The sequence below is a fragment of the Podarcis pityusensis genome (genome assembly GCF_964106645.2).
Source record: "Podarcis pityusensis genome assembly, chromosome: 12".
NCBI lineage: Eukaryota > Metazoa > Chordata > Lepidosauria > Squamata > Lacertidae > Podarcis > Podarcis pityusensis.
Genome location: NC_138037.1, coordinates 30675604 through 30700902, shown reverse-complemented (window position 1 = coordinate 30700902; position 25299 = coordinate 30675604). Strand labels below are relative to the sequence as shown.

At 42.2% G+C, this 25299-nt stretch overlaps 1 protein-coding gene across 10 annotated transcripts in view; it reads right to left on the bottom strand.

The window, feature by feature from the left end:
* The window catches only part of PHF14 (PHD finger protein 14), a 130767-nt gene extending 121460 nt beyond the window's left edge, over positions 1 to 9307 (bottom strand). For 4 of the 10 annotated variants that reach the window (XM_080974628.1, XM_080974631.1, XM_080974632.1 and 1 more), the window contains exons 1-3: positions 8971 to 9118; positions 8464 to 8574; positions 962 to 1641 (exon numbers count right to left, since the gene is read on the bottom strand). In XM_080974628.1, the coding sequence (XP_080830754.1) occupies positions 962 to 1641; positions 8464 to 8574; position 8971 (792 nt within the window). In that variant the 5' untranslated portion in view covers positions 8972 to 9118. Of the gene's footprint in view, positions 1 to 961; positions 1642 to 8463; positions 8575 to 8970 lie in introns of all 10 variants that reach the window. The other 6 variants (XM_080974630.1, XM_080974634.1, XM_080974635.1 and 3 more) reach the window with 3 other exon arrangements.
* Between the last annotated feature and the right edge of the window lie 15992 nt (positions 9308 to 25299).

The following is a 25299-nucleotide window of genomic DNA, read 5'->3' as shown; positions in this document are numbered from 1 at the left end:
ATGACAGATAACTATGTGGTACTGGACTGATATTATGTGTTGCTGAAAGAAAGACCCTGTACATACTCAGAGGCACTCATATTAAAGAGTTATTCTCTTCAAGCATGTCAGTAACCAAAAGATAAAAGCTTGTACTTAAACATTTATAGCTAACTAACATAGTGCAAGTCTGAACAATAATATTTTTTTAAGAATGCCAATAAATCAAAATACCCACTCCACAAACACCTTAATCTATTCCTAAGTAAAGTGGGATACATAGACTTCATTCCAGCCAAAAATCCAAGAACATCTCTATAATGCCTTTATAGTGCAATCCTACGCATGTAGGTTCTTTCAGAAGCAATTCCTACTGTGTTCAAAGGAGATTACTCCTGAGTATGTGTATAGAACTGCAACCGGTGTTTCCAGTGCTACTTACTTCTGTGCGGACCTGCATGGGATTGCACTTAAGCCCCTCTTAATTTTACCTGTGTTCATTCACAGCTTTTAAGAGTACAAACCAGAACACATCATTTCAATATGCATAAGAAACCCCTAACTAAACCTGAAGGCACTGTCTCCAGCAATAGTCACAGGCTTAGCCTACAAAATCATACTCCCTTAATCTTTAATTAACACTGGTATGCATTATTTACTGCAATACATCCCAAATGTGTGTGCAGTGTGGTGCAGACTCTTACCTAACATTAATTTATTGTAAGAGTTTCTTTAATACGGCCTAAAATCCAAATTTCATTGAAGCCAATGGAAGATTCCCACTGGTCTTCAAAGGGTGTTGGATTCAGACATAAGGCTGATGCACATTTATCTTAATGAGCATTAAGGACAACTCTGCAGCTCATTAATACAATCACTGTCTGGTAACATCACCTAGCTTTAGAGAGCAATTTCAAAACAATCACACTGCAGAGTATTTCCATTTTTCATCAGAGGTATCATAGAAAGTTGGCTGTTCTACCTCATTGCTCTTGCTTTGTGAAAGGGCCAGGCTATCATTTGTCAGCTCCTCCTCATCGGCACTATTTCTGCTAAGAGCTTTCGCTTTTTTCTTCTTGGATCCGCCATCACTAGCAGCACTGCTGTTATCCTCCTCCTCCTCCTCTTCATTGCCTTCCTCTTCATTGTCATCCTCCTCACTCCCGCTCCCATCATCTTCATCATCCTCGTTATCTGCATCACTTCCCTCTTTACGCAGTGTGTTTTTCCCCTTCCTCTTCCCAGCAGTTGGACGCCAGTCATTGTCATCTTCACTGTCATAGTCATCTATGTCATTCAGCTCCTCCATGGAAACAAAATCTAGCAGAGGGCGGTTTCTTCGCAAATTCCATTTTTTGGGTTCGTTTGTCTGCTCATCAATGCCAGCATCCGCTTCTGAGGGTTTCTCTTTCTCTTTTTTCTTTCTAGGCTTCTCTTCTCCATCAACCTCCTCCTCCTCCTCCTCTTCCTCTTTCTCAGTTTTAATCACCTCTTTCTCCGTTATGGGCAGCTCTTCTCCACCTGAGCTTTTAGGTTGTTCTTCCTCTACTTTTTCTTCTTCTGCCAGCTCTTCCTCCAAGATATGTTCTTCTGAATCACTACAGGAGCCTTCGCCGCTATCCTTTGATCCATCTTCACTGCCATGTCCACTGCCTTCAGAATCTGTTGAGCATATGAAAATTTAAAAAAAGAGTTCCAAAGCAAAATGAACCAAAAAAGAAGTTTGTTTTTTTTAAAAAAGGCTTGAGGCAACCAACTTAGTCAACTTAAATATTCTTCCCTTAATAGCCTATTCTTCATCTGGCTCAATTTTTTCTCTCCAATTGAATTAGCTTTTTTAGTATTGCAAACCTACTGATGAAGAATGATTTGTATTTTGTAGAACAGCAAGAAGCTCTGTCTCTATTACCCTGCATAATATGAATAGGAAGGAAAGCTTTTTTTAGATATTCAGCCCAGCACCCAAACTGCTCCATGAAAGCATGCTACACTAAACTGAGTAGCTGATTTAAAGAAAGTGAGTACACAGTTTCACACATAATTGTGCCCACAATGTAGTTATTTCACAATTTGTGATTTAAAAAAAAAAGACTATTTTTTATAGCCTTGCATGACTAAAATTCAATGTCTGCACCAAGGGATTTGAAATGTTTTCCAGTTCTAGCACTGGGGCATTGAAATGTTGTTGGGGGTGTTTGATTTTGAAACGTAGAATGGTTTTGGTTTTTTTTGTTTTTGTTTTGGTTAAACATCATAATTCAGTACAATACTTACTAAATACTAGCTGTCATTTTATAATACTTTTTGATTATAACAATACAGTTATGTGATAATAACACAATAATTAAAGGAAACCTAAAGTTAAAAGAAACTACCAGCACTTCACAAATATGAAATCGTATCAATGAAAACTATTACTCGCCTGCAACCTTAACACTGCAACTTTTGATATCTGGTGCAAGTAGAATACTTTTATGATCAGTCAATACTTTACCTTTGTGGAGAAAAATACTACAGGTATTTATAACTCCAAATCTACCAGTATATGAAAAATTATTCTATAGAGAGTACTGATATAATTATTCATTGCTCACCATTTTACTTTACATGCCATCCTACTCACAAATAAGAATGTATTGTGTCCCCATAAAATGCAATCCTATCATCATAGGCAGCTACACATCAATGCAAAAAGCACCGGTTCCTCTTAACTCAATTAAGACTTTTGGAAATACTAAAATGGTCAAATCAAGATTTTCTTCCACACTGCCATGTTTTAGCCAACAACAGAAATATGACATTGGTGTGTTTAAGTGTAAAACTCATAGTAAAGCACACATTCAACTATATTTCATAAATAACAATGCCTTGGGGGCCCTTTTGGAACAAAAGCCAAAATAAAAATAAACACTGAAATGACTACTTTTAACACCTTGCTGTGCCCTATTTGCCCAAGTTTGCTCAGAATCACCAGGAGCATATGCAAATCATCTTTGACAAATTACCAACAGCATACATGAATAGATTTAGTTTCAGCACTTCTTTGGTTAGGTCAGTTGCAGGTGTTTAGAACTTTTCCCACGTGTCAGAACCTAATCACAGTAATCTTCATTTGTGTGAAGAACCTAACATGTGACCTGATACCTCCAAAAATAGAGCTGCAGGTTCATAGAAGCAAATTTTGTGACCGTAGTAGTTGAGAAGTCATGAGTATCACTTCCAGTGTCTGGGTCACATAATAAGTTGTCCATTTGAATATATCCTGCAGGAATGGGAAAAGTTCTCACGTCACTTTAGAGCAGACAGAAGCAGCATGGTAATATTGCGCTGTTTCTGCATGGCCCAAAGCTCAGCACAATATGAAGATCCCTCATCCCTGCCCCACCGTCTTGCACAGACACATAACTCAATGTTGATAAATAATGTCTAGCTAGTAAAACAACTACCATTTATGCAGTCAATTCAGTCTGACCAAACACCACCTGTCCAAGCAGCCACAGTATTGTGTAATTTATCTTATTACTGTATTAACAAGTAGAAAGAGACATTTTGTTTAACCAAAAATGTCAACACAAAAATAAAAAGTGATGGTAAAAAGTGTCTTGAATATTTCAATGACAAAAAATACAGAAATATATTTCATATAATAATGAATATATAACTTGACAAACAAGTCATCTATTACATCTTGGCTTTACTTGCTTATTGATAGTGACAAATATTTTATTGCTTAAATAAATGTATGTACATATTTGTGATATTAAAACATTTTAGGGTTTTCATATGTTGCAGATATTGCTGCAAATTTATTATGCTTTTTGTGATACACAAATGACATGAGATGACTTGGACTATTTATTTGTATCATTTATTATTCCTATAATCCTTGTTTATAAAACCCAATAAAAAGTAATTCAAAGGGGGGGGGGAATTAGTTTTTTTTTAACTGCAACTACTATATTTTCATGTAAATTGTGGGGAAGAAAAAGCTAAACTGGGTATGCAAACTAAACTGGATGATATGCACAAAACATTTCTAACCTGCCAAGCAACTGAGGATCAGAACCCATGATGTTAACTCTGTCAACAAATTTACCAACCTAATTTGCTTGTTACTAGGCAAGACTTACAAATAACAGATTTTAAACAAAGTTACCCCCTCTTCAAAATACTAAACGCTGTGCCTGTAGGAAGATGTGCACATGTAGAAGTGCACATATGAGAATGACTGGGTTAGAGACCTGCTGTCTGTACAGTATGTAGCAAAAATTCTTACAGAAATCAGTTACCAGTAATTTTAGAATTTGTACACCCCTTGGTTGTAGAAAACCTATTTCAAGATACTGAAAAGAAAAAAGAGCTTCATGGCCTATTTATGCTATGCTAGCATTAAAAGCAAAGCAAAGCAAAACAAAACAAAACAAAACACTTCAGCTAGAGCAGCTGGCTCACTGCCCGCAGGAGGCAGTGGGATTACTCAGGGGTCTTCATGAGGGGCTGGAGGTGTAAATGACTATGAGACTTTAAAAAGCAGGAATCACTGGATTAAGTTCATCAATTTTGTTGAAATAATTAAACTAAATAGTTTTAATTGCATTTTGAATAACAGTGGAGTTAACTATTATTGTTTTGAATTTTATTGTGCTACAGTATTATCTTCCTTAGTGGTACGTGCAAATCACTATTCTGAATGATGCCTTTTATAGGGTAGGGTATGGGGCACTGGGGATGTTTATGAAACCAGGGTGCTAACCCTAAAGTTTGGGAACCACTGAGCTGGAAAAAGTGTTTTGTTTGAACTGAGCTCAGCAGACTAAACATTCTGGCAGCAAGCCATGATATGAAGTCATGGTTTGTTGCTGGCTTACTATGGTTTGGCATATGTATGATTCCAACAATATTGCTTAACAACCGTTTGTTTGGTGAGTGTCTTGGATGGTACATAGTCAAGAGCAGCAGGAAAACAAACCAAGCTTTGTAGGAACAAACCATGGCTGTGAGAAAGCCATAGAATGCTGAAAAAACATGGTTAAAACAAACCATGGCTTAGCACTGTAAGGGATAAATCAGAGTTTCAATGGAAGATGGCAAAAGGAGAGAACAAAAAGGGCTTGTAAAATCTTGGGCTTTTCATTTATCTCACTTCCATCTTGGTGGTTATCTCTAATATTCAAAGAGCCATAATGTACAGTTTCCTCACAATAGTCATATGGAGATGACTTGAGGACAGTAAACAAAGAGTGATTCTGAAAGAGCCAGGAAATCTAATTTAGGGACAACCTCTAAAATAAACAGATAACCTGTATTGCAAAGTAAACCAGTTGCAAGTATTATTATTTATTGTGATCCAAATACTGCTATTTATTGTGATCAGTCTCATTTCAGACTCCAGTAAAATAATAATCAAGGCTTTGTGTCATCAATTATAAGCAAAATTGTCACAAAGCTGTAAGATTCAGCATTTTTCATTCAAAGTTTTGAAGAATTAAAATGTGACTGAACTTCAACATTCTTATGCAACAAAAGCTGCAAACTTTAACATCCATCATCTCTATACACTAACATGACAATTCAATTATTCTCAGACAACTTATGGAGACAAAAAGCAATGCTATATTTCACTCACTTTATTTAAAATATTGCAAATAAAAATATATAAAAGAGGTACTCAAGGAACTGCATTTAACCAACACAGTATGCAAGCTTGCAAAGTTTAAGAGATAAGAGACATCAAACTTGAATTATTTCTAAACATATTATATAAAGTATTGTATTACAGTCGTACCTTGGATCCCGAACTCCCTTGAACTCGGATGTTTTGGCTCCCGAACGCCGCAAACCTGGAAGTGATTGCTCTGGTTTGCGAACGTTCTTTTGGAACTCGAACGTCTGATGGGGCTTCCGCGGCTTCTGATTGGCTGCAGGAGCTTCCTGCAGCCAATCAGAAGCAGTGATTTGGTTTTTGAACATTTTGGAAGTCGAACAGACTCCCAGAACAGATTCCGTTCAACTTCCATGGTACGACTGTATATTATTAAATATATTATCTGTTTCAGAAAAAAAGTAGATCAAATCAATAGCGACTTGCAAGACCACCTTCCATACTGAAATTCAAAATTCAAATCCACATGTAAATGCGATAATATGGCATTTATATAATAATTTAGGCATGTGCACCTCTTCAAAGAGGTTTTGCTTGATGCTCTGAAACAGTGAATGTAGATGTATACCTATCACAATGTGAATACTTAAAAACACTCCAGTGGGTGAGGAAGAAATAAGGACTGCATCTCCCATGGTATGAACTTTGAAGTGGTCCACCTCATCACCACAAACATGCTTATAAAAGCATATTCACATGGTTTTGAAGTAGCAATGTGGCCGAAGCAGACTTCTCTTCATGAGACATTGCCCCAAGCATGGAGCTATTTAAGTAAGTGCTAATCTGACTGTTCACTTATAACAACCTCAGATCAATTGCTGCAATGGCTTTCAGAGCAAAGATGGTGAATGTCCAGCCTGCAGGCCAATGTTGGCCTGCCGTGGATCTCAATCTGGCCCATGAAGTCATTTTACCCATTTCACCCAAACTGCACCTGATGTCTTATGCAATGTCATGCATGCAGTACATACTGATGTGGCTTCAAAGGAACAACCAGGAGCTTACAGTGAGTTCCTGATTGCTTTTTTGCTGGAGCAAGGCATGCTAGCTCCACTCATCAACCAACAGGTGGTGAGGTAATGCCTTTCTCTGAGAAGCAATTAAGCACTGGAACCACTTGTAAAGCAATTAAGCTTTAAAGAAGTCTTCTATTTGAACCAACAGAAGGTTTTTTTAAAAAAAAAAAATATGTCCCTCCTCTACTGTAATTAGTGTGTGTACCTTTGTGTGTGTAGCAGAATAGGTGAAGCATGGGTGAAAATGCAAAATCTGACATAGTACATGCATAGCCAAAGCTGCCCTTACTTTCAGTGCATAGTTCTGAGACAATGAAAGCGCCACCAAGACTGCATAAAGCTAAGCTAGTCTGCAAGACAGAAGGAATCCTCCTAGATATTCCGAAATGTACATCCTTCTTACATGCAAAAACTCTCCAATTGTTTAACTGGACTTTGTAACTATTCAACCAGAAGTTGATGTGTCACATCCAACTCTCTGTTGAATTCAGAATGACCAAATATACAGCTCTAGGCCCCATCCCCATCATGGAAGAATCACTGTTTCTTATCCCCAGCAGTAGTCAGTCATTGCACTGATCACAGGACTTCCTGAAGGTTAGCAATGTGTCAGTAAGTATATGGGTAGGTTTGGGGCAAGAATAAACTAAAGATTTTGGGAATCATATAATTGGAAGACGAGAAGAGAGAGGGGAAAGTGGCTTGCATGACTGTACTGTTGGAAAGCTGGCTGAAACGGATCTGGGTCAGAATCATCTTGGCTTACAGATATAGGGCGGGGGGGGGGAGAACAGGGCAGCAAACTACTGTGTTCACAGAAGTGATGGGGAACGTGCAGATGTTGTTGGGACTCCAACTCTCATCAGATCCAATCCACATGGCTAATGATGAGATTATGGGAGTCCAAAAACATCTGGATAGCCAGTTTCACTACCCCAAATCAGGGAGAGGGGATCAAAGTAGAAAATGACACATGGGATACTGCAGTTATGTGGAAGAACAACTACCTGAAAGAACATGCCAAAGACCTCAAGATCTCAGGCTGTCCACCTTGCAGCAAGGAAGAGGGGAGGGGCCTAAATCTCTTTATTTATAAATCCCAAACCTCTCCCAACTTTCCAAACCTCAAGACTTTGCTCCCTCATGCTACACTGCTAGTCATCCACCCAGTAAAAAAAAAAAAAGGCAAAGGACCCCTGGACGGTTAAGTCCAGTCAAAGGCAACTATGGGGTGTGGCGCTCATCTCGCTTTCAGGCCGAGGGAGCCGGCATTTGTCCACAGACAGCTTTCTGGGTCATGTGGCCAGCATGACTAAACCACTTCCGGTGCAACGGGACACCGTGACAGAAACCAGAGTGCACAGAAACGCCGTTTACCTTCCCGCTGCAGTGGTACTTATTTATCTACTTGCACTGGCATGCTTTTCAAGCTGCTAGGTTGGCAGGAGCTGGGACAGAGCAACAGGAGCTAACCCCATCACATGGATTAGAACTGCAGACCTTCTGATCGGCAAGCCCAAGAGGCTAGGTGGTTTAGACCACAGTGCCACCCTCATCAATTCACCCAGTATCCCCTCTGCACTTGCTAAACTCAACTACATTAGAATTTTAACTTCTAAAGCAAAAAAAACAAAAAAACACTTATGCTATATCTACATAACCGATGTTCTCATCCTTTCAGCAGATCAGAAGTCAAAAGGTAATGGTAGTTTACTTTTACGAGCAATTAAATAAAGCATAACTAGTGGAAGAACCCTACAACACAAAACTATGTCAAAACGGGAAAAGCAGAAAAAAGGCGTTTACCTGAAGCATCTCCAACCTTAAAGTCACTGTCATCTGAACTGTCATAATCTAAAACTTCCAGCAGGGAAGCTGCCAAGGGCTTCACCTGCCGCCTCTTCGAGCTGCGATCCACTGTGGGGAGAAAAAGAAAAGGAGAGAGGCATGCATGTTTCTTTTGTGACCAGCTGTTGGTGGGGGAGAAAAGAAGAGTAAGGAAAACCATGTGGGGCTTCAGAACTCTTGCACGACGCGGGTTTAAATTTGCAGAGAAAGCTGGGTCGTGGGAATGCAAAGCAGGGCTGGGTCGGGGGAGGCTCCCTTGAAGGCGGGATGGTCTATGCCCACCCCCAGAACAAACTGAAGCCACGGGAGGGTGGGGCGCCCCGCAGCAGCCCCTGGACGAAGCCCGCCGCCGGGCACAGGGCGCCAGCGGCTGAGGGAAAAGCCCCGCTGCCGGCGGCCGCGGGTTCCCAGCGCAGGGAAGCGGGCAGGGAGGAAGCCCTCGCGGGCGCCGGCGCCTTGACTTACTCACTGGAGCCGAGCAGCCGCTCGCGGGCACATGAGGAGGCAGCCCTCAGCCCCGAGCCCGGCAGGCTCCCCTCTAGGCGGCAACCCCGCGCTGGAGAGGGAGAGGCTGCGCGGCGTCCCACAGGCCGCCTCCGTAACCCAGACAATAGGCGAAGCCTCGCCCCGGATGCAGTTCCCCTCCTGCCGAAACCAAAAGCAGGAACCGACCCGCCGCAAAGGAGCAGAGAGCTTCCGCTGGGAGGGGGGGCGGCGGCCGCCGCGCATGTGCAGAAAGAGCCGCGCAGGCGCGTTGGAAGGAACGAAGGGCTTCCCCGCGCTATGGTTCCTGGCACAGGGACGTGGTTTTCCTATTCAGCGCGGCGGAAGCCGGAGGGGATCGCACGGCGAGGGTTGGCGGGGTTATTGTGGAGGCGGCCCGGCCCTCTAGCTCTCCCTGCCCTCGTTCTCTAGTCTATCGCATTCCATGTTCAATCTTGCCTGTGAATCTTATAGAAGGGACTACGAGGATCATGCAGTCCTCTCTTTTTTAAATGGCAAAAGTGTATTTACAGTTTTATTTTTTCAGGCGTAACGGGGACAATGCTATAAACGGCATATGGGTGTCATCACTTGGAAAGAGCACGAGTATTTTCTCATGTGACGTTTACATTTTGGAGGAACACACGGCCCTCGGCTTACAATATTACATCCGTTGAAAAGGCATCACTCCAGATTTGCACCCGCGAGGTGGAGATTCTGCGCATGTGAATGCACTTCTGTTTCTTATCACTGGAAATGTAATACACACATTGCTCACGTGTCCCAGTGCTGGATTTACATATGGACTAATCAGGTTGCATCCCAGAGCCTTGTAATCTAGTGGGTCCTTAGCCTCTTGCCATTAAAGAAAAAAAAGCAGAGCTTACTATCTAAGCATAGAAAACAATAAACTGGGACTTGCTGATTTTAATGATATAATTGATAAGTTTGCATCCAAAAGAGCTCGAAACTGATATATGAGATTCCCCTATGATTGTTTTGTGTGGATGTCTTCATTAATTCCATATTTTTGTAAACTTATTAAAGGTTATAAGATTATAAACAATATTTTTTATCGATGCTAAAATTTCAGCAACATTCTACTTTCAATGTTTCTCATGATCAGGTGTTATAAGTTTGGTCCTCCCAAGGTCTCCTAGCACAGGGCCTCCTATGGCTTTAATCCAGACCTGCACACACCATGCATTTAAATCACACATAACCCCAAAGAATCCTGGGAACTGTAGTTTAACACTCAGAGCTAAAGCTCCCATCACTCTTGACAAACTAAAGTTCCCAGAATTCTTTGAGGGTTGTTTGATGTGCTTTAAATACTGTATATGGTGTGTGTGATCACTTGGAAGCAATTTGGCCTGCATATTTGTTTATTTCAACAGTTTATACATGTTTATCACTGTAGTATCTGATTGGTGTTCAATATAGTTACAAAAGATAGAACAGAGATAAACTTTGTTAAAATTTATCATAGAATCAGAAACATTGAAGATAAAAAGGTATTCACCAAGTACCAAGAGTTCAATTGATGGATATTGCTGTTGTAAAAATAATAATAATGGGGGGATGAAATAGATCTCACAAGCCTGGAGCCTGCTCACCCTTGCAAGTAAAGGGGTACAGTGTACCTCGGTTTTTGAACATATTGGAAGTCAAACATTTCGGTTTTCAAACGCCTAAAACCTGGAAGTAAATGCTTCCGTTTTCAAACGTGCCTCAGAAGTTGGATGGCTTCCGCTGAGTTTCTTTTCAATTTTCTCTTTGGAAAATCCAGGCCGCCCTTTGTGCCTCAGTTTTCAAATGTTGCGGAAGCAGGGCAGTCTTCCGAAATGGACTGCATTCAAAAACTGAGGTACCACTGTATTTTACCATTTCAATAATATACAAAGCTAATGTTCATTCAAAGCATTTTGTATAGGACATGGAAATACGGTACATGCTGTAGGGATAACTCCCCCCCCCCCCCATTCCAAATGCCACAGTGCCCTCTAATGACCTGCATCTGAGTGGTGAAAAAGTGGGTGTGGCCAGAAAGGGAGCTGGACTACTCCACAATCTCTTGAAGATCCATATATACCAGAGTGTACAAACATGCACACAGTGCACACTCACACATGTGCATATATACATAGAGCCCCTTTCCGGTTCCTCAAGATGACATGGAATGATTTAAATTGTTTAGCCTGGCACTGTGACCCATTGGTTCACCATTGGTGGCAGCACTGAAGAAAGAGCATCTCCTGCACCGTGCATCAAAATGTTCCAGAAGCAGGAAAGAGTTCTCTAGTCTTCTTTGACCAGGAAACATAAGAATATACCAGAGCATTCCTTCCTGTTTCTGAAGAGCTCTGGTCCACAATGGCAGTGGGTAAAGCAGAGGTGAGTTGTTCAGCATTGTGGTTGTAGTATGTTGGGTCACTGGTGGTGGGACATGGAAAAAATACTTGATAGGCCAGATCATGCCTGTTGGGTGGAAGTTTATCACCCACATGTATGGTCCTCAACCTAAAACAAATCCATAATTCCACCCTAACACTTATGTCAAGGATGGAGAACCTGTGGTCCTCCAGATGTTGTTGAACAATAACTCATAGCATCCAATGTTGGCTGGGGCTGATGGAAATAGGAGTGTACTTAATCTTGATAAAACAGCACTCCGAGTGAGATCTGGGAAATAAAAATGGTGGTCACTAATAGCAGCACTGCTGCCCATCCACTCAAAGAATGGATGTAAAATACACAGCGAGACTTTAATCGCTTGTGAGCTGGGTACTTAAAGTGGGAGGAAAGGGATTTAGGCCAAGCTTTAGCTTAGATCTAGATCCACAATAGGCAAACCATGGTTTAAAGCGACTTGTGCACTTTCATCTTCCATCTGCTCAGCCTCACGAGCCTACCCCTATTCTCACAATGCAGCAACGCAGAGAAGCTACGTTGTCCATGGTGTGGCAGCCTGTTGAAACACAACAATGACCAAAACGGTGTATAAACAGTTCTACACATTTAGTAACCTAAACTTTGGTTTGCTAACCAATGTCAAACCCTGCCCTGATACCCTGGGTAGGCAGTTCTTCACAAGCCATTGTTGGTAAACTGGCATAGAATCATAGAATCATAGAGTTGGAAGAGACCACAAGGGCCATCGAGTCCAACCCCCTGCCAAGCAGGAAACACCATCAGAGCACTCCTGACATATGGTTGTCAAGTCTCTGCTTAAAGACCTCCAAAGAAGGAGACTCCACCACACTCCTTGGCAGCAAATTCCACTGTCGAACAGCTCTTACTGTCAGGAAGTTCTTCCTAATGTTTAGGTGGAATCTTCTTTCTTGTAGTTTGGATCCATTGCTCCGTGTCTGCTTCTCTGGAGCAGCAGAAAACAACCTTTCTCCCTCCTCTATGTGACATCCTTTTATATATTTGAACATGGCTATCATATCACCCCTTAACCTCCTCTTCTCCAGGCTAAACATGCCCAGTTCCCTTAGCCGTTCCTCATAAGGCATCATTTCTAGGCCTTTGACCATTTTTGTTGCCCTCCTCTGGACACGTTCCAGTTTGTCAGTGTCCTTCTTGAACTGTGGTGCCCAGAACTGGACACAGTACTCCAGGTGAGGTCTGACCAGAGCAGAATACAGTGGCACTATTACTTCCCTTGATCTAGACGCTATACTCCTATTGATGCAGCCCAGAATTGCATTGGCTTTTTTAGCTGCCGCGTCACACTGTTGGCTCATGTCAAGTTTGTGGTCAACCAAGACTCCTAGATCCTTTTCACATGTACTGCTCTCAAGCCAGGTGTCACCCATCTTGTATTTGTGCCTCTCATTTTTTTTGCCCAAGTGCAATACTTTACATTTCTCCCTGTTAAAATTCATCTTGTTTGTTTTTGCCCAGTTCTCTAATCTGTCAAGGTCGTTTTGAAGTGTGATCCTGTCCTCTGGGGTGTTAGCCACTCCTCCCAGTTTGGTGTCATCTGCAAATTTGATCAGCATGCCCTTGAGTCCATCATCCAAGTCGTTGATAAAGATGTTGAATAAGACCGGGCCCAAGACAGAACCCTGTGGCACCCCACTAGTCACTCTTCTCCAGGATGAAGAGGAACCATTGATGAGCACCCTTTGGGTTCGGTCAGTCAGCCAGTTACAAATCCACTGAGTGGTAGCATAGTCAAGACCGTATTTTACCAGCTTCTTTACAAGAATATCATGGGGCACCTTGTCAAATGACATCCACTGCGTTCCCTTCATCTACCAGGCTTGTAATTCTGTCAAAAAACGAGATCAGGTTAGTCTGACATGACTTATTTTTCAGAAATCCATGCTGACTATTGGTGATCACAGCATTCCTTTCTAGGTGCTCACAGACTGTTTGCTTAATGATCTGCTCCAGAATCTTCCCTGGTATTGATGTCAGACTGACTGGGCGGTAATTATTTGGGTCCTCTCTTTCCCCCTTTTTGAAAATAGGGACAACATTTGCCCTCCTCCAGTCTGCCGGGACTTCGCCTGTTCTCCAGGAATTCTCAAAGATGACTGCCAGTGGTTCTGAGATCACATCTGCCAGTTCTTTTAATACTCTTGGATGCAGTTCATCTGGCCCTGGAGACTTGAATACATCTAGACTAGCCAAGTATTCTTGTACTATCTCCTTAGTTATTCTGGGCTGTGTTTCCTCTGCTGAATAATTTGCTCCAAATTCTTCAGGTCAGGCATTGTTTTCTTTATCGGAGAAGCCTGAGGCAAAGAAGGCATTGAGGAGTTCAGCCCTTTCTGTGTCCCCTGTTTGCATTTCACCATAGGTAAGCACCAGTGCATAGGTAAGCATAGGTAAGCACCAGTGCAGACTGGTGACTTGTTGAGACAATAAAGTTTTGTGAAAAACAAGAAGCCTTTTGCCATCAAGTTCAAGGCTGGAAAAACAACAACCCTCTCAAACAAGTAAATAGTCTGAGGGTGTTTTTTTCCTCTCCTGTCGACTTGATTCCACCCCCACCCACTTTTGCTGCAAAACAAAATCTTCTCTTTTTTTACAAAGTAACACCTAAGTCCTTTATTAACCCCATTTTTCTTTCAGTGTGCTGGCGTCAGTGATGAGCCCATGCTCAAAGGGACTTTTTGATGTCTTTTGCTGCATGCCGGAAAACGAAGAATCAAAATACGCTGTATTTTCCTTATCACATAATTTTCACCTCAATCTAGGCTCTGCTGATCAAATAAAGGAAGATAAGAATTTCTATCTCTGAAGTCTTATCACAGCTATATTACACACAATCATACAATGTGATTTTTACAGGCATATTGTATGTATGCTTCAAAGGAGGGAGACAGGCCTCAGTGCTCACATCAAAACATCTCATTATCCACCCCTCAGAAATGTACTAATGCGGCCTTCCACATTTAAATGGAAATGTCTTTAAGAACAAAGATATTATGTTAAGAAAAAGGAAATAGTTCCCCACAGTAATTGGCAGAGCGCACAAAATAGAGAAGGTTCCTAAAGCTGCAATCCAAAATGAAGATTGTAACCCTGGCAATCCCTTTCAGACTTCTGCCTGCCCATGTCCCACCACAGGTTCCTTATCAGCTAAACCATAAAGCTATCAGATCATACAAACGTGCCACCTGCTTTTGTACACATTATTAAATCTAGCCGTACGGCTGAATCGCTTTGGCACACCAAAGCTGTGGTCCTCACACACACATTTATTCATATGTAAATTCCTTTAATTTTCATGGAACTCGCTCATAAACTGCTGAGAGGCACTGTTATTCACAAGAGTCGCTGTGTCTGAAAAAATGTGGAGGGCCATCTGTGTGTTTCGTTAAAGAGTGTCCTCATGAGGGATGCTACTCAAGACTTGAACAGCTATCAAAGTAAAGGGTGAGAGGCACGGGTTGTCTTCACTGCACAGCCACTTCCATGGGAATGGGAATGTTGCACCAACATGAAGATCTCAGTGGCAGCTTGGGGCACCACTATTTTAGGGTTGTCAACAAAGCATCGTGCGGCTGAAGACGTCTGCCTCAGAACTAGTTGCCACAATCATTGCATCATGCAGTGCACTATCCTTGCATCATGCAATGGAACTGCAAAACATGTCAGACCAGCTTTAGAAGTCCCCCTAAAGAAACAGGCACTTCTCTGTGAGCCCAGATATTTATGCACATAGAACACATAAGATCTTTTATGTTTGGTGGATACCTCCATCTAACATATACAAGGGCAGTAGCTTCTCCTGCATGGAACTAAAAAGCAGAATTCACTGCAATAGTCAGACTACAGCTTACAAAAGTATTGTTATGAGTTGTTGTTGTTTAGTCTTTGTGACCCCATGGACCAGAGCACGCCAGGCACTTCTGTCTTCCACTGCCTCCCGCAGTTTAGTCAAACTCATGCTGGTAGCTTCGAGAACACTATCCAACCATCTCGTCCTCTGTCGTCCCCTTCTCCTTGTGCCCTCCATCTTTCCCAACATCAGGGTCTTTTCCAGGGAGTCTTCTCTTCTCATGAGGTGGCCAAAGTATTGGAGTCTCAGCTTCAGGATCTGTCCTTCCAGTGAGCACTCAGGGCTGATTTCCTTAAAAATGGATAGGTTTGATCTTCTTGCAGTCCATGGGACTCTCAAGAGTTATGAGTTGGTGGGTGCTAAATTCCTGGGTCTAGTAGGAGTTATAATTTAATCAGTGCTCGGAGTGTTAAAACCAGTAAGTAGCCGACCCTGGTGAAATCTAGACACATATAAAAATCACTCTAAAAAGCGTTTTAAAAAAACACATTGAATTTTCTATTAGGCTCACCATCACCATCTAGTGTCACATTGTATATTGCACTTAAAACACACTTGAAATATTTTATTTGCAGCTGTTTACTGAATCCCCTGTGTATTAGACTCACGTGCATTAGGTCAGACCCATGTGTATTAAGCTGCGTGCTAGACAATGCTAATCCTCTGGATTTGGCATGTGTAAAGGGCTAACTAAGCCAGGCTGGCCTCCTGTGTGAGGTGATAGCCTGGGGATGGGCCATTAGGAGGACACAAAGCATTTAAAGGAAATCTGTGCGAGACAGCAAAATGAGTGGGGCCTTTCATTCCACAGATACAGATGTGAGTTAGAAGCTTGGGGAGGAATTATGTGATGGGGAAGCAGAAAGGCAGAAGGCAGGGCACAATGGCCTTCCATCAATCCGAGAGTGCTTGATTTCCCCACTGTAATAACTTCTTATCTGAATTTAGCTTCAGCCTATTAACCCTATCTCCCTTTGCTACTGCACTTCCAGGTGTTTATTTACGTTAGACTATGGAAAGTGGGGAGTCTCAGTTAACCACTCAGGATTTGAATTACGGAAAGCACTTCAGATACAAAGTAGTAAATAGCATATATGCCATGCTTAGGAATATAAATGACCTACTGTATCTGTCTTAGGTGCCATCTGGTTTTGCAGAACTACTGAAAGGAAGAGTATTCAGACAGCAAAATGTAGCCTTCATGTCCACAAAGGTGGTTTTTCTGATGGCACATTAGGTTCAAAATATTTCCGACACAATTAGGGCTAGTGAAGGGCAGTTACGGTGGATTATATACAGTATACAATATTGCATAGAGTGGGAGTCTTGTTTGAAGGTTAAATTGGTTTGGACCATGTGACTTCTTTGAAAAAGATGACTGCCTACTGAAAACGCATCCATTGTGGGAGAAAATTCCAGTCTGTGTTATTCTAAGCACTGGCTCTTTTAAAATTATATACATGTGCAAAAGTGGAGTGGGGTATGTGGGAACACCACAAAAATATTGCATTGGATTTCAAATCAGAATATATTTATATATTTTTCTTCAGTCTACTATCCCATTAACTCTTCTAAAGCTTCTCTGTGATTGGGTAAACACAATTGAACCCTAGTTACGCCTACTGACTCCAGGCTCTTCCTGCAAAATTGCTTTGAAATCTTGTAAAGCTGAAGGATCAGAGAGCCTTTCTTTGCACTTAATATTGGAGCAATTTTGTCGAATTCCAGTGGTGTGTTTTGCAGAAGAATTGTAAAATTGACGACCTATTTAGAGCTTCTAGGAACTTAACAATCTCCACAACCCATCTCTGAAAATATTTTATTGTGTTTCACTTTTTCTAGTCCAAGACTTTGGGTTCCAGAGATACTGAATCTATTTACAAGAGTTGTAGCATATGATGGGTCACTTGGTCGCAATCTTCCCCACTGCGGTAAGATGCATTGCATTTCTGCTTCAATTACAGCAATTCTTTCTAAATTAGCACGGGCACATATTACGTAAATTTGTGTTCTGTCTTCATTTTTGGTGAGGTATTTCCTCTTCTTTGGTGTCAAATTGCCACCCTATCCCTGCTCTGTCTTGGAATGTGTGCAGAGGAGGGCGACCAAAGCGATAAAGGGTTTGGAAACCAAACATTATGAGGAATGGTTGAGGGAGTTGGAGCCTGGGGAAGAGAAGACCAAGAGGTGATAAGATAGCCATCTTCAAATTTCTGAAGGGCTGTCACATGCAAGGTGGAGCAAGCTTGTTTTCCGCTGCTCTGGAGAATAGGACCTGAGCCAGTGGATTCAAATTACAAGAAAGGAAATTCCGACTAAACATTACAAGGAGCTTTCTGATGTTAAGAGCTGTTGAGTGGTGTGGAGTAGACTACATCTGAATATGCTGGGCTCTCCATCACTGGAGGTTTTTAAACAGAGGTTGGATGACCGTCTGCCAGGGATTCTTCAACTCTGATTCCTGCATTGTAGGGGGTTGTACTCAATAGCTCTTGGGGAACCTAGCAACTCTACAATTCTATGATTCTATTTCCCTGGATTGTCTTCCCGTGAAATCATTGAGTTTTTACCATGAAGAGGAAGGAAAATATTCACAGGAATTGCTTCTAGCAACATTCTCTCCCCCCTGCCGGCCCATTAAGGTACAACTTCAGTCATGGGTTGTTGTTTTTTGTGGGGAAGTATGTTTTGCTTTTGTTTGCACCATTTATGCACCTGAAAACTGGTTGTTTCCTTGTCTCTTTTCTCAGATATTCCCTTGCCATACACACACACACACACACACACACACACGCTATTCTAAAGATGAAAGCAAAATATGATTAAGACCTAGTTCATTCTGCTCCGCTCAACTGCCAAGAGCCCGAAAGAGCTGAAGAAAACCTTTCTGTACAAATCAAAACAGTGTAATCATTGTCAAAATGCAAGCAGAGCCTCACACGGTATCAGTGGCTCGTGCATTTTGCGAATTTCAAAGACAGCTGTCAGATGTGAAGCCCGGAAAATATACTCCTAACCCTTTAGGTTCGTGGCTGCTAGGCTCTTGCTAATACAATAATGGAAATGTGTCTCTTTCCATAGTACACAAAGAGCTTTACAAGCTTTGTTCTGTGATCCAGGAAGCATCACTGTGGTGAGATCAGAGGAGGACCATCAGCAAAGAAGAATGAACCTGTTCACTCAGCAGGAGAGGCTGGAGAGTTATATTGTAAAATCAGTGGCACTGTGCACCTTGACTGCTTTCATCCCTTCTTGGTAAAGAAGAAATTAATAACCAGTTAAAAATAAAATAGGACACTAGAAGAAACTGACAGTTCATAGTTCAGAGGAAATATGCAGAGAGAGGGGGAGAAAAATAAAGCAAAATAAAGAAAAATCTGGGAGATTTCTCAGAAAAATTCAGAGCTTGCGTGGAAGTTTTCTAGAAAAGCCCAGTAAGAACGAGCTGGGGCACTAGTTATGACACCAGTGAAATATTACCGGTAGTGCTCAGTGACTTTGGAAGTGCAGATGCAATCAAACACTACAGTAGTTGTTAGTTGTTGATGTTGTAACTACTCCAGTTCATGGGAGGACAGTTATAGCAGCAGTAGCAAAGGAGAGGATGTGCCAAACTGTCAGTTTTGGTTTTTCTCAGTTTGTCTCTTCCCCACCCCCTCAATCTTAAGTTGAGTTCTCCACATTTCCACATCACTTTATGCATATATATATATTTTAAAAAAACGTTCTCATGAAAATTCATCAGCATTCTAGTATAATTTAATATATACAGTTTTGCATGCTCAACGTCGAGCCTATCAAGTGGCAACGGTGAAGAGGACCTTCTTCGCCACCTCTGTTGCATCTGCAGAAAACAGCAGCAGGAGACTCTTTCAGGTGGTTCACAATCTATCAGAACCACCTTCGTCATCGGGGCTTGGTAGGAACCCCAAGATCTCCTGCAATGCTTCTGCAAAGTTTTTTTGCAGATAAAGTCGCTCGGATTCAGGAGGTTGACTCCACCATGGGAGCAGGGCTGGGGCGGGAGAGTGCTGGAATCCTGTCTAGTCATGTTATACGGGATCAATTTCAATCTGTTACCTCTAAGGATGTGGACAGGCTGCTTGGACAAGTGAAACCAATCACCTGTCTCCTTGATCCTTGCCCATCCTGGCTGATAAAAGCAAGCCGGGAAGGGCTGGGCAATGGGCTCTGTGGGGTGGTGAATGCTTCCCTCTGTGAGGGAGCCTTCCCAGGCCCACTGAAAGAGGCGGACATTAAACCGCTTCTTAAAAAAACATCTTTAGACCCGGCCAATATGGCCAACTATCGCCCAGTCTCAAATCTTCCATTCTCGGGCAAGGTGATTGAGTGGGTGGTTGCTGAACAACTCCAAGCATGCCTAGAGGATGTCGATCATTTGGATCCCTTCCAATCGGGATTCAGGCTTCACCATGGGACTGAAACTGCCTTGGTCACGCTGGTTGATGAACCCCGGTAGGCTAGGGACAAAGGTGAGAGCTGTTTCCTAGTTCTGCTGGATCTCTCAACGGCTTTTGATACCATTGACCATAACATCCTTCTGGACCGTCTTGAGGAGGTGGGAGCTGGGGGCACTGTTATACAGTGGTTCCGCTCCTTTCTCCTGGGCTGTGTCCAGAAAGTGGTGGGGGGGGGATGAGTGTTCAAACCCCTGGGCTCTCACCTATGGGGTGCCTCAGGGTTCTGTCCTCTCCCCCATGCTTTTTAATATCTACATGAAGCTGCTGGGAGATATCGTCAGGGGGTTTGGGCTGGGTGTTCATCAATATGCAGATGATACCCAGCTCTACCTCTCTTTTAAATCAGAACCAGTGAAGGCAGTGAAGGTCCTGTGTGAGTGTCTGGAGGTGGTTGGAGGATGGATGGTGGCTAACAGATTGAGGTTGAATCCTGACAAGACAGAAATACTGTTTTTGGGGGACAGAGGGTGAGCTGGTGTGGAGGACTCCCTGGTCCTGAATGGGGTAATTATGCCCCTGAAGGACCAGGTGCGCAGCCTGGGAGTCATTTTGGACTCACAGCTGTCCATGGAGGCGCAAGTCAATTCTGTGTCCAGTTCAGCTGTCTACCAGCTCCATCTGGTATGCGGCTGAGACCCTACCTGCCCGCAGACTGTCTTGCCAGAGTGGTACATTCTCTAGTTATCTCCCGCTTGGACTACTGCAATGCGCTCTACATGGGGCTACCTTTGAAGGTGACTCGGAAACTACAATTAATCCAGAATGCGGCAGCTAGCCTGGTGACTGGGAGTGGCTGCTATAACACCGGTCCTGAGAGATCTGCATTGGCTCCCAGTATATTTCCAAGCACAATTCCAGAAAGTGTCTTTGACTTTGAATGTGAACTCACTCAAAATTTTCCTCTCTCCTCTGAACTGAATGAAATACAAGGCTTAATACTACTGGTGTTATAGAACATATGCTAATATCTTCTTTATGAAAAGATTTCTTCAATTCACCAAATAGGACTAATTATCACTGGTGTTGTACTGCCATAAGTCTTGTTACTACAAACGGTAATCTTATTACCAGGTATTTGTGTATATGCAGCACTGAAACCAATGCAGATGAGTAGTCAGTAAACCCTGTGATATAAAATCAAATCCTCATAAAGCTCAGATAATATCAATTGTGGGACTCTATAATTAAGAATAGGTGAATGGTCTGCTCTAGATGAGGTGAGCTTGGGGTTTCTCTAAGATCTGATGTTTCTCCTAGATTTCCAGGTAGTGATATGACCAACAATGCCTTTTTTTCTAGTTTTGTGTGACTGTGCCCTCTCCTTGATTATTAAGATCCAGCCTCCATAATCTTTCCCTTGGCAACCTCTAAGTTGCATTATGGCAATGTATCGGAAGTGGGGCAGCCTTGGAAGACCATTTTGGATGCTTCAGTTGGTCCACAATGCAGTAGCTATAATTTAAGGCCCTGCCTTTCTGAAGGAAGGCCTCCTCCCATATATTTCACATACCCTTTGCTATGAGACTTTCTGAAGAGAGTGTTTTTCCTAGTTCCTCTGCTGTCTGAAGCACAACTGTTGACTAGGCCTAGTCCTGTTTCTAGGACTAAGGTGAAACTGTTACTTGTTACTTTTGTTATTGGATGCTGCATGTTGTTTAAGAAATCTTGTTATGTTTATAGTACAGTTGTCTCTTGGTTGACAAACAGAATGTGTTTCGGGAGTCCATTCGACTCCCAGAACCATTCGAAAACCAAGGTGTGGCTTCCAATTGGCTGCAGGAGCTTCCTGTAGCCAATTGGAAGCCGCGTCAGACATTTGGCTTCTGAAAATCGTTCAAAAATCGGAACACTCACTTCCAGTTTTCAATCGTTCGGAAGCCGAAACGTTTGGCAACTAAGCCGTTCATCAACCAAGGTATGACTGTATTGCCTATTGAAATGCTGTTTTTTTGTATGTCATTAAATTTTTGTTTTCCTATGTTATAATTTTTTTTGCTATGTTATTGTTTTCCTGTGTTATATGAAATTGCTTTTGTAGTGTTTGTTTGAAATGCAACCCCCCTCTCTTTTTTTTGTAAGCAGCTTTGAGTATTTTGTGGAAAAGTGGCATACAAATAAAATAAATTGAATGAATGAATGAATGAAAGCTAGGGATCTCTTGGTACTGGAATCCCAGTTATGCTATTCCTTGCCCAGGCTGGTTGACATAACAGTCTCTCTTTTTGACTTTGTAAAGATGTTAACACCATTTTTTTCAGACATCTTGACTTTAAACTCTAAAATTGCTGCCTTGGCCCTTGCCTTATTTATTTTTGGATTTTTCATTGTAGATTTTATTATTGTTGTATTATTGACTTTCTTTCTTTCTTTCTTTCTTTCTTTCTTTCTTTCTAGGGGAAAGTGCTCAGAGTACTTCTGTTATAACCATACTTAAGTTTAAATCGAATGATCTCTTTAGAATTGCTGGTTGTAAACTTGGCCTTTAGGCCTAGATAACAAGCTGCAGAGACAATCTATCTGCATTATTCTTCAAGCAAAAATCACCCATTGGGAGTTAATTAAAAGAACAATTCTTTGCCTCCTGTCTCACTGATCTTAATAGAAGGAAGTGATAAGGTGTAAACTTAATTCTGTTGATTTAGGATTGAGCCAATACATCCTTTCCAAGCCATCACATCTGAAACAATGAAACAAATGGCATGTTACATCCCCTGTATTTCTGGGAGAGCACAAAAGACTGCCAGGCAGGAGGAAGTTTAAACGGAATTAATCTGTGCCTGGTAGGGAAAGAAATTACGTTTAATTTTGCGTAGGTTCTTTTGTCAAATATTATCTGAGAAATTATATCAAAGATATGTTTCCTAACTCTGTCTTGTCTCAAAAGGTGACTTGGAAGAATGGCTATATAATGACCTATAAAACTGAATGATTGCCCTATCGAAGCAGGATTGAACTATCATATTTCTCGAAAGTCAAAGGTGAGGGGTTCTGAAGGCAGGCCGCACACTTTAACAAGTTATGAATAATTTCAAATGGGCTGCGAAGTCAAAGCAGTTTATCCTCTTCAATATTCTAACCATTACTTTGAATTCATCTGATTGAGACAGAGGCTCTTCCTCTGAGACAATGAGAACTAATGGGCATTACTTGAAGGATAATTTGAAAAAGAGAGGCCATTAATTTGTTTCCCACAATGCAGTAAGTCAGGGGTTGATCACCCCCACCCGCTTTCTCCCCTTTTATTTTAAAATGTCTTTATTCTCCTCCTCCGCTATATATATTGAAATCAAAGCAATTTCTGGTTGCTAGTAGTAACACACTGTACAGTGGAGGCTGGTGCCCATTGGAACCAGCAGGGAGGAAGGCAGGAAGGCCAGTAGCAAGTGAAGCCAGAGCTGATAATAGGTAGAGCCAACAAATGTGGTTTGTCCCTATCTTCCCACAAGGATGCTCTACAAAGGCAACACTGAGACAGCTGACAGCTAATGCCACCCCTAAGGAAGGAGTTAGGCAGGTGAGGACTAGCTGAGGCCAGACTAAGCTTGGAGGCACAGGGCCTGACTTTACCCTAATGAACCAACCTCCACAGCTACTATAATGAGGTATTGGTCACTTATCATGCATTCAACATGACAGAAATCAGCGGCATTGACTGTACGATCCTGAAGCTCAGCCTGCCCTTCTCAGAAGGCCTAAGGAGTTACAAGTTATAAAACCAAAGAGTAATGTGATTCTTTGGGAAGTATTCATAACTACCGGCCGTAACCTGACCATTTTTCCACCTCACCCAGAGTTTCAAGGTTCGTTAGCTCGAATTTTTCCTAGCAGCATAAAACACTGCTGTTTACAGGTAATCACGGTCGAGTAGAAAACTTTAAAATCAGGATTGCAATTTGGAGACAAATATAATGGAGCGTTTTTCGTGCTGAACAAAAGCTATGGAAATGGAACATCTTAAGCTTCATTGGTTTGCACTTGAAGCATTTAAACGCCTATTGATTTCAATGAGGAAGTTAAACCATATTCTTAACTCTATTGACTGGTATTGCCAACCATGCCGAAAGGATCACAACCTGGATTGCTACTGATGCATTTTTAAAGCATTTAATATTTACCAATTAAGAAACACATATGCCATAGCCAGGGGCCATAGCTCGGTTGTAGTATTTGTATGCTTCTCATACTCAGCATCTCTGAGTATGATTGGGAGAGACCCTTGTTTGAAACTCTGGAGAGTCACTGCTAGTGAGCAGGATGGGCCAATGGTCTGACTCGATGCAAGGAAGCTTCCTATGTTCTTATGTAAGAAATGAAACCAATCAGACACTTCTTACAATAGGATCTAAAGCCCAGCTAACATTTGCAAGATTGTGCCCAGAGACACCTGAAAATGGTGTCCAAACGAAGAAATTGAGATAATAGCAGAAGAAGACTTGCCACTTGATTGTCTTCTATTTGCTTTAAAAATTAGAAAAGAAAAAGAGAGGGGAATGTATGCCTATACCGAGGATGAGGTGAAGAGAGTTTTCTGAAGCGTGTCCTTGTGCACTCCTAGATGGGAAATGCAAATGCTGGCTCACTCCGCGTGCAATAATTAGATAGAAATGTGATTCATTTACTTTTGTACCATTAGGATGCAGCGTGAATTAGGTCACGAAGAAAGGAAGAATGAATCTGCCAACAGTTTTAAATTACTTTTCCGTGAGGGGCGGGGGACAAAGAAAAGAAAGAGAAAGCCGAGTGTCGTTTGAGAGGCCAATTTAGGGCTAAGGTTAATGTTGCAGTGGCAGAGCTGGGAGTCAAGTTGAGTCAGGTTGCCACCAAATTCATATAAAGCAGGGGGTGCAGTGGGGGCTATTCAAAGGGCTGCATGGAAAGCACAGGTGGAAACGATGCTCTAACTGCCCCATCACCCCCCCAGCTGCTTCAGCTCAGTTGTTTTTCTAAAGTGGGGGCCTGAGACCCACTGGGGGAAAAGGTAGCTGGGGATTACATAGGAAGCTGCCTTAAACCAAGCCAGAAAACTGTCAACCTAGCTCAATAGTGTCTACACTGACTGGCAGTGGCATTCCAGGGTTCTAAACAGGGACTCCCTGGAGATGTCAAGAGATTGAACCCTTTGGATGCAAGACAAATGCTCTTCCTCTGATCTATGGCTTTGCCCTTTTTTGAGAGGGAGGTGAACTTTTTTGAGGAGTGAGTTTGGGTAGAGGGGGGATTCAGTTCATAGAAGCCAGCTTCTAGGGACTGAGGTCCCTTCAACCACCCATAAAATATTTTAGGGGGCTGCCCCCTCAGTTGATGGGCATTGCCATTCAAATGCTGTGTGTGTGTGTGTGTGTGTGTGTGATTTCTTGTGATCAGTGATGCAGGACAGGGTTTACCTGGGGCCACCAAATATTCTATTCAAGTTGGCACCCTTAATTCAGTTCCTTTCTCGTTCCCACCAGAGTTGCACTCTCTGCCTCGCTGTAGTCTGGTCCACACGTCACCTTATGAAGCAGTGAAGGAGCAGCCTGCTGATACGAG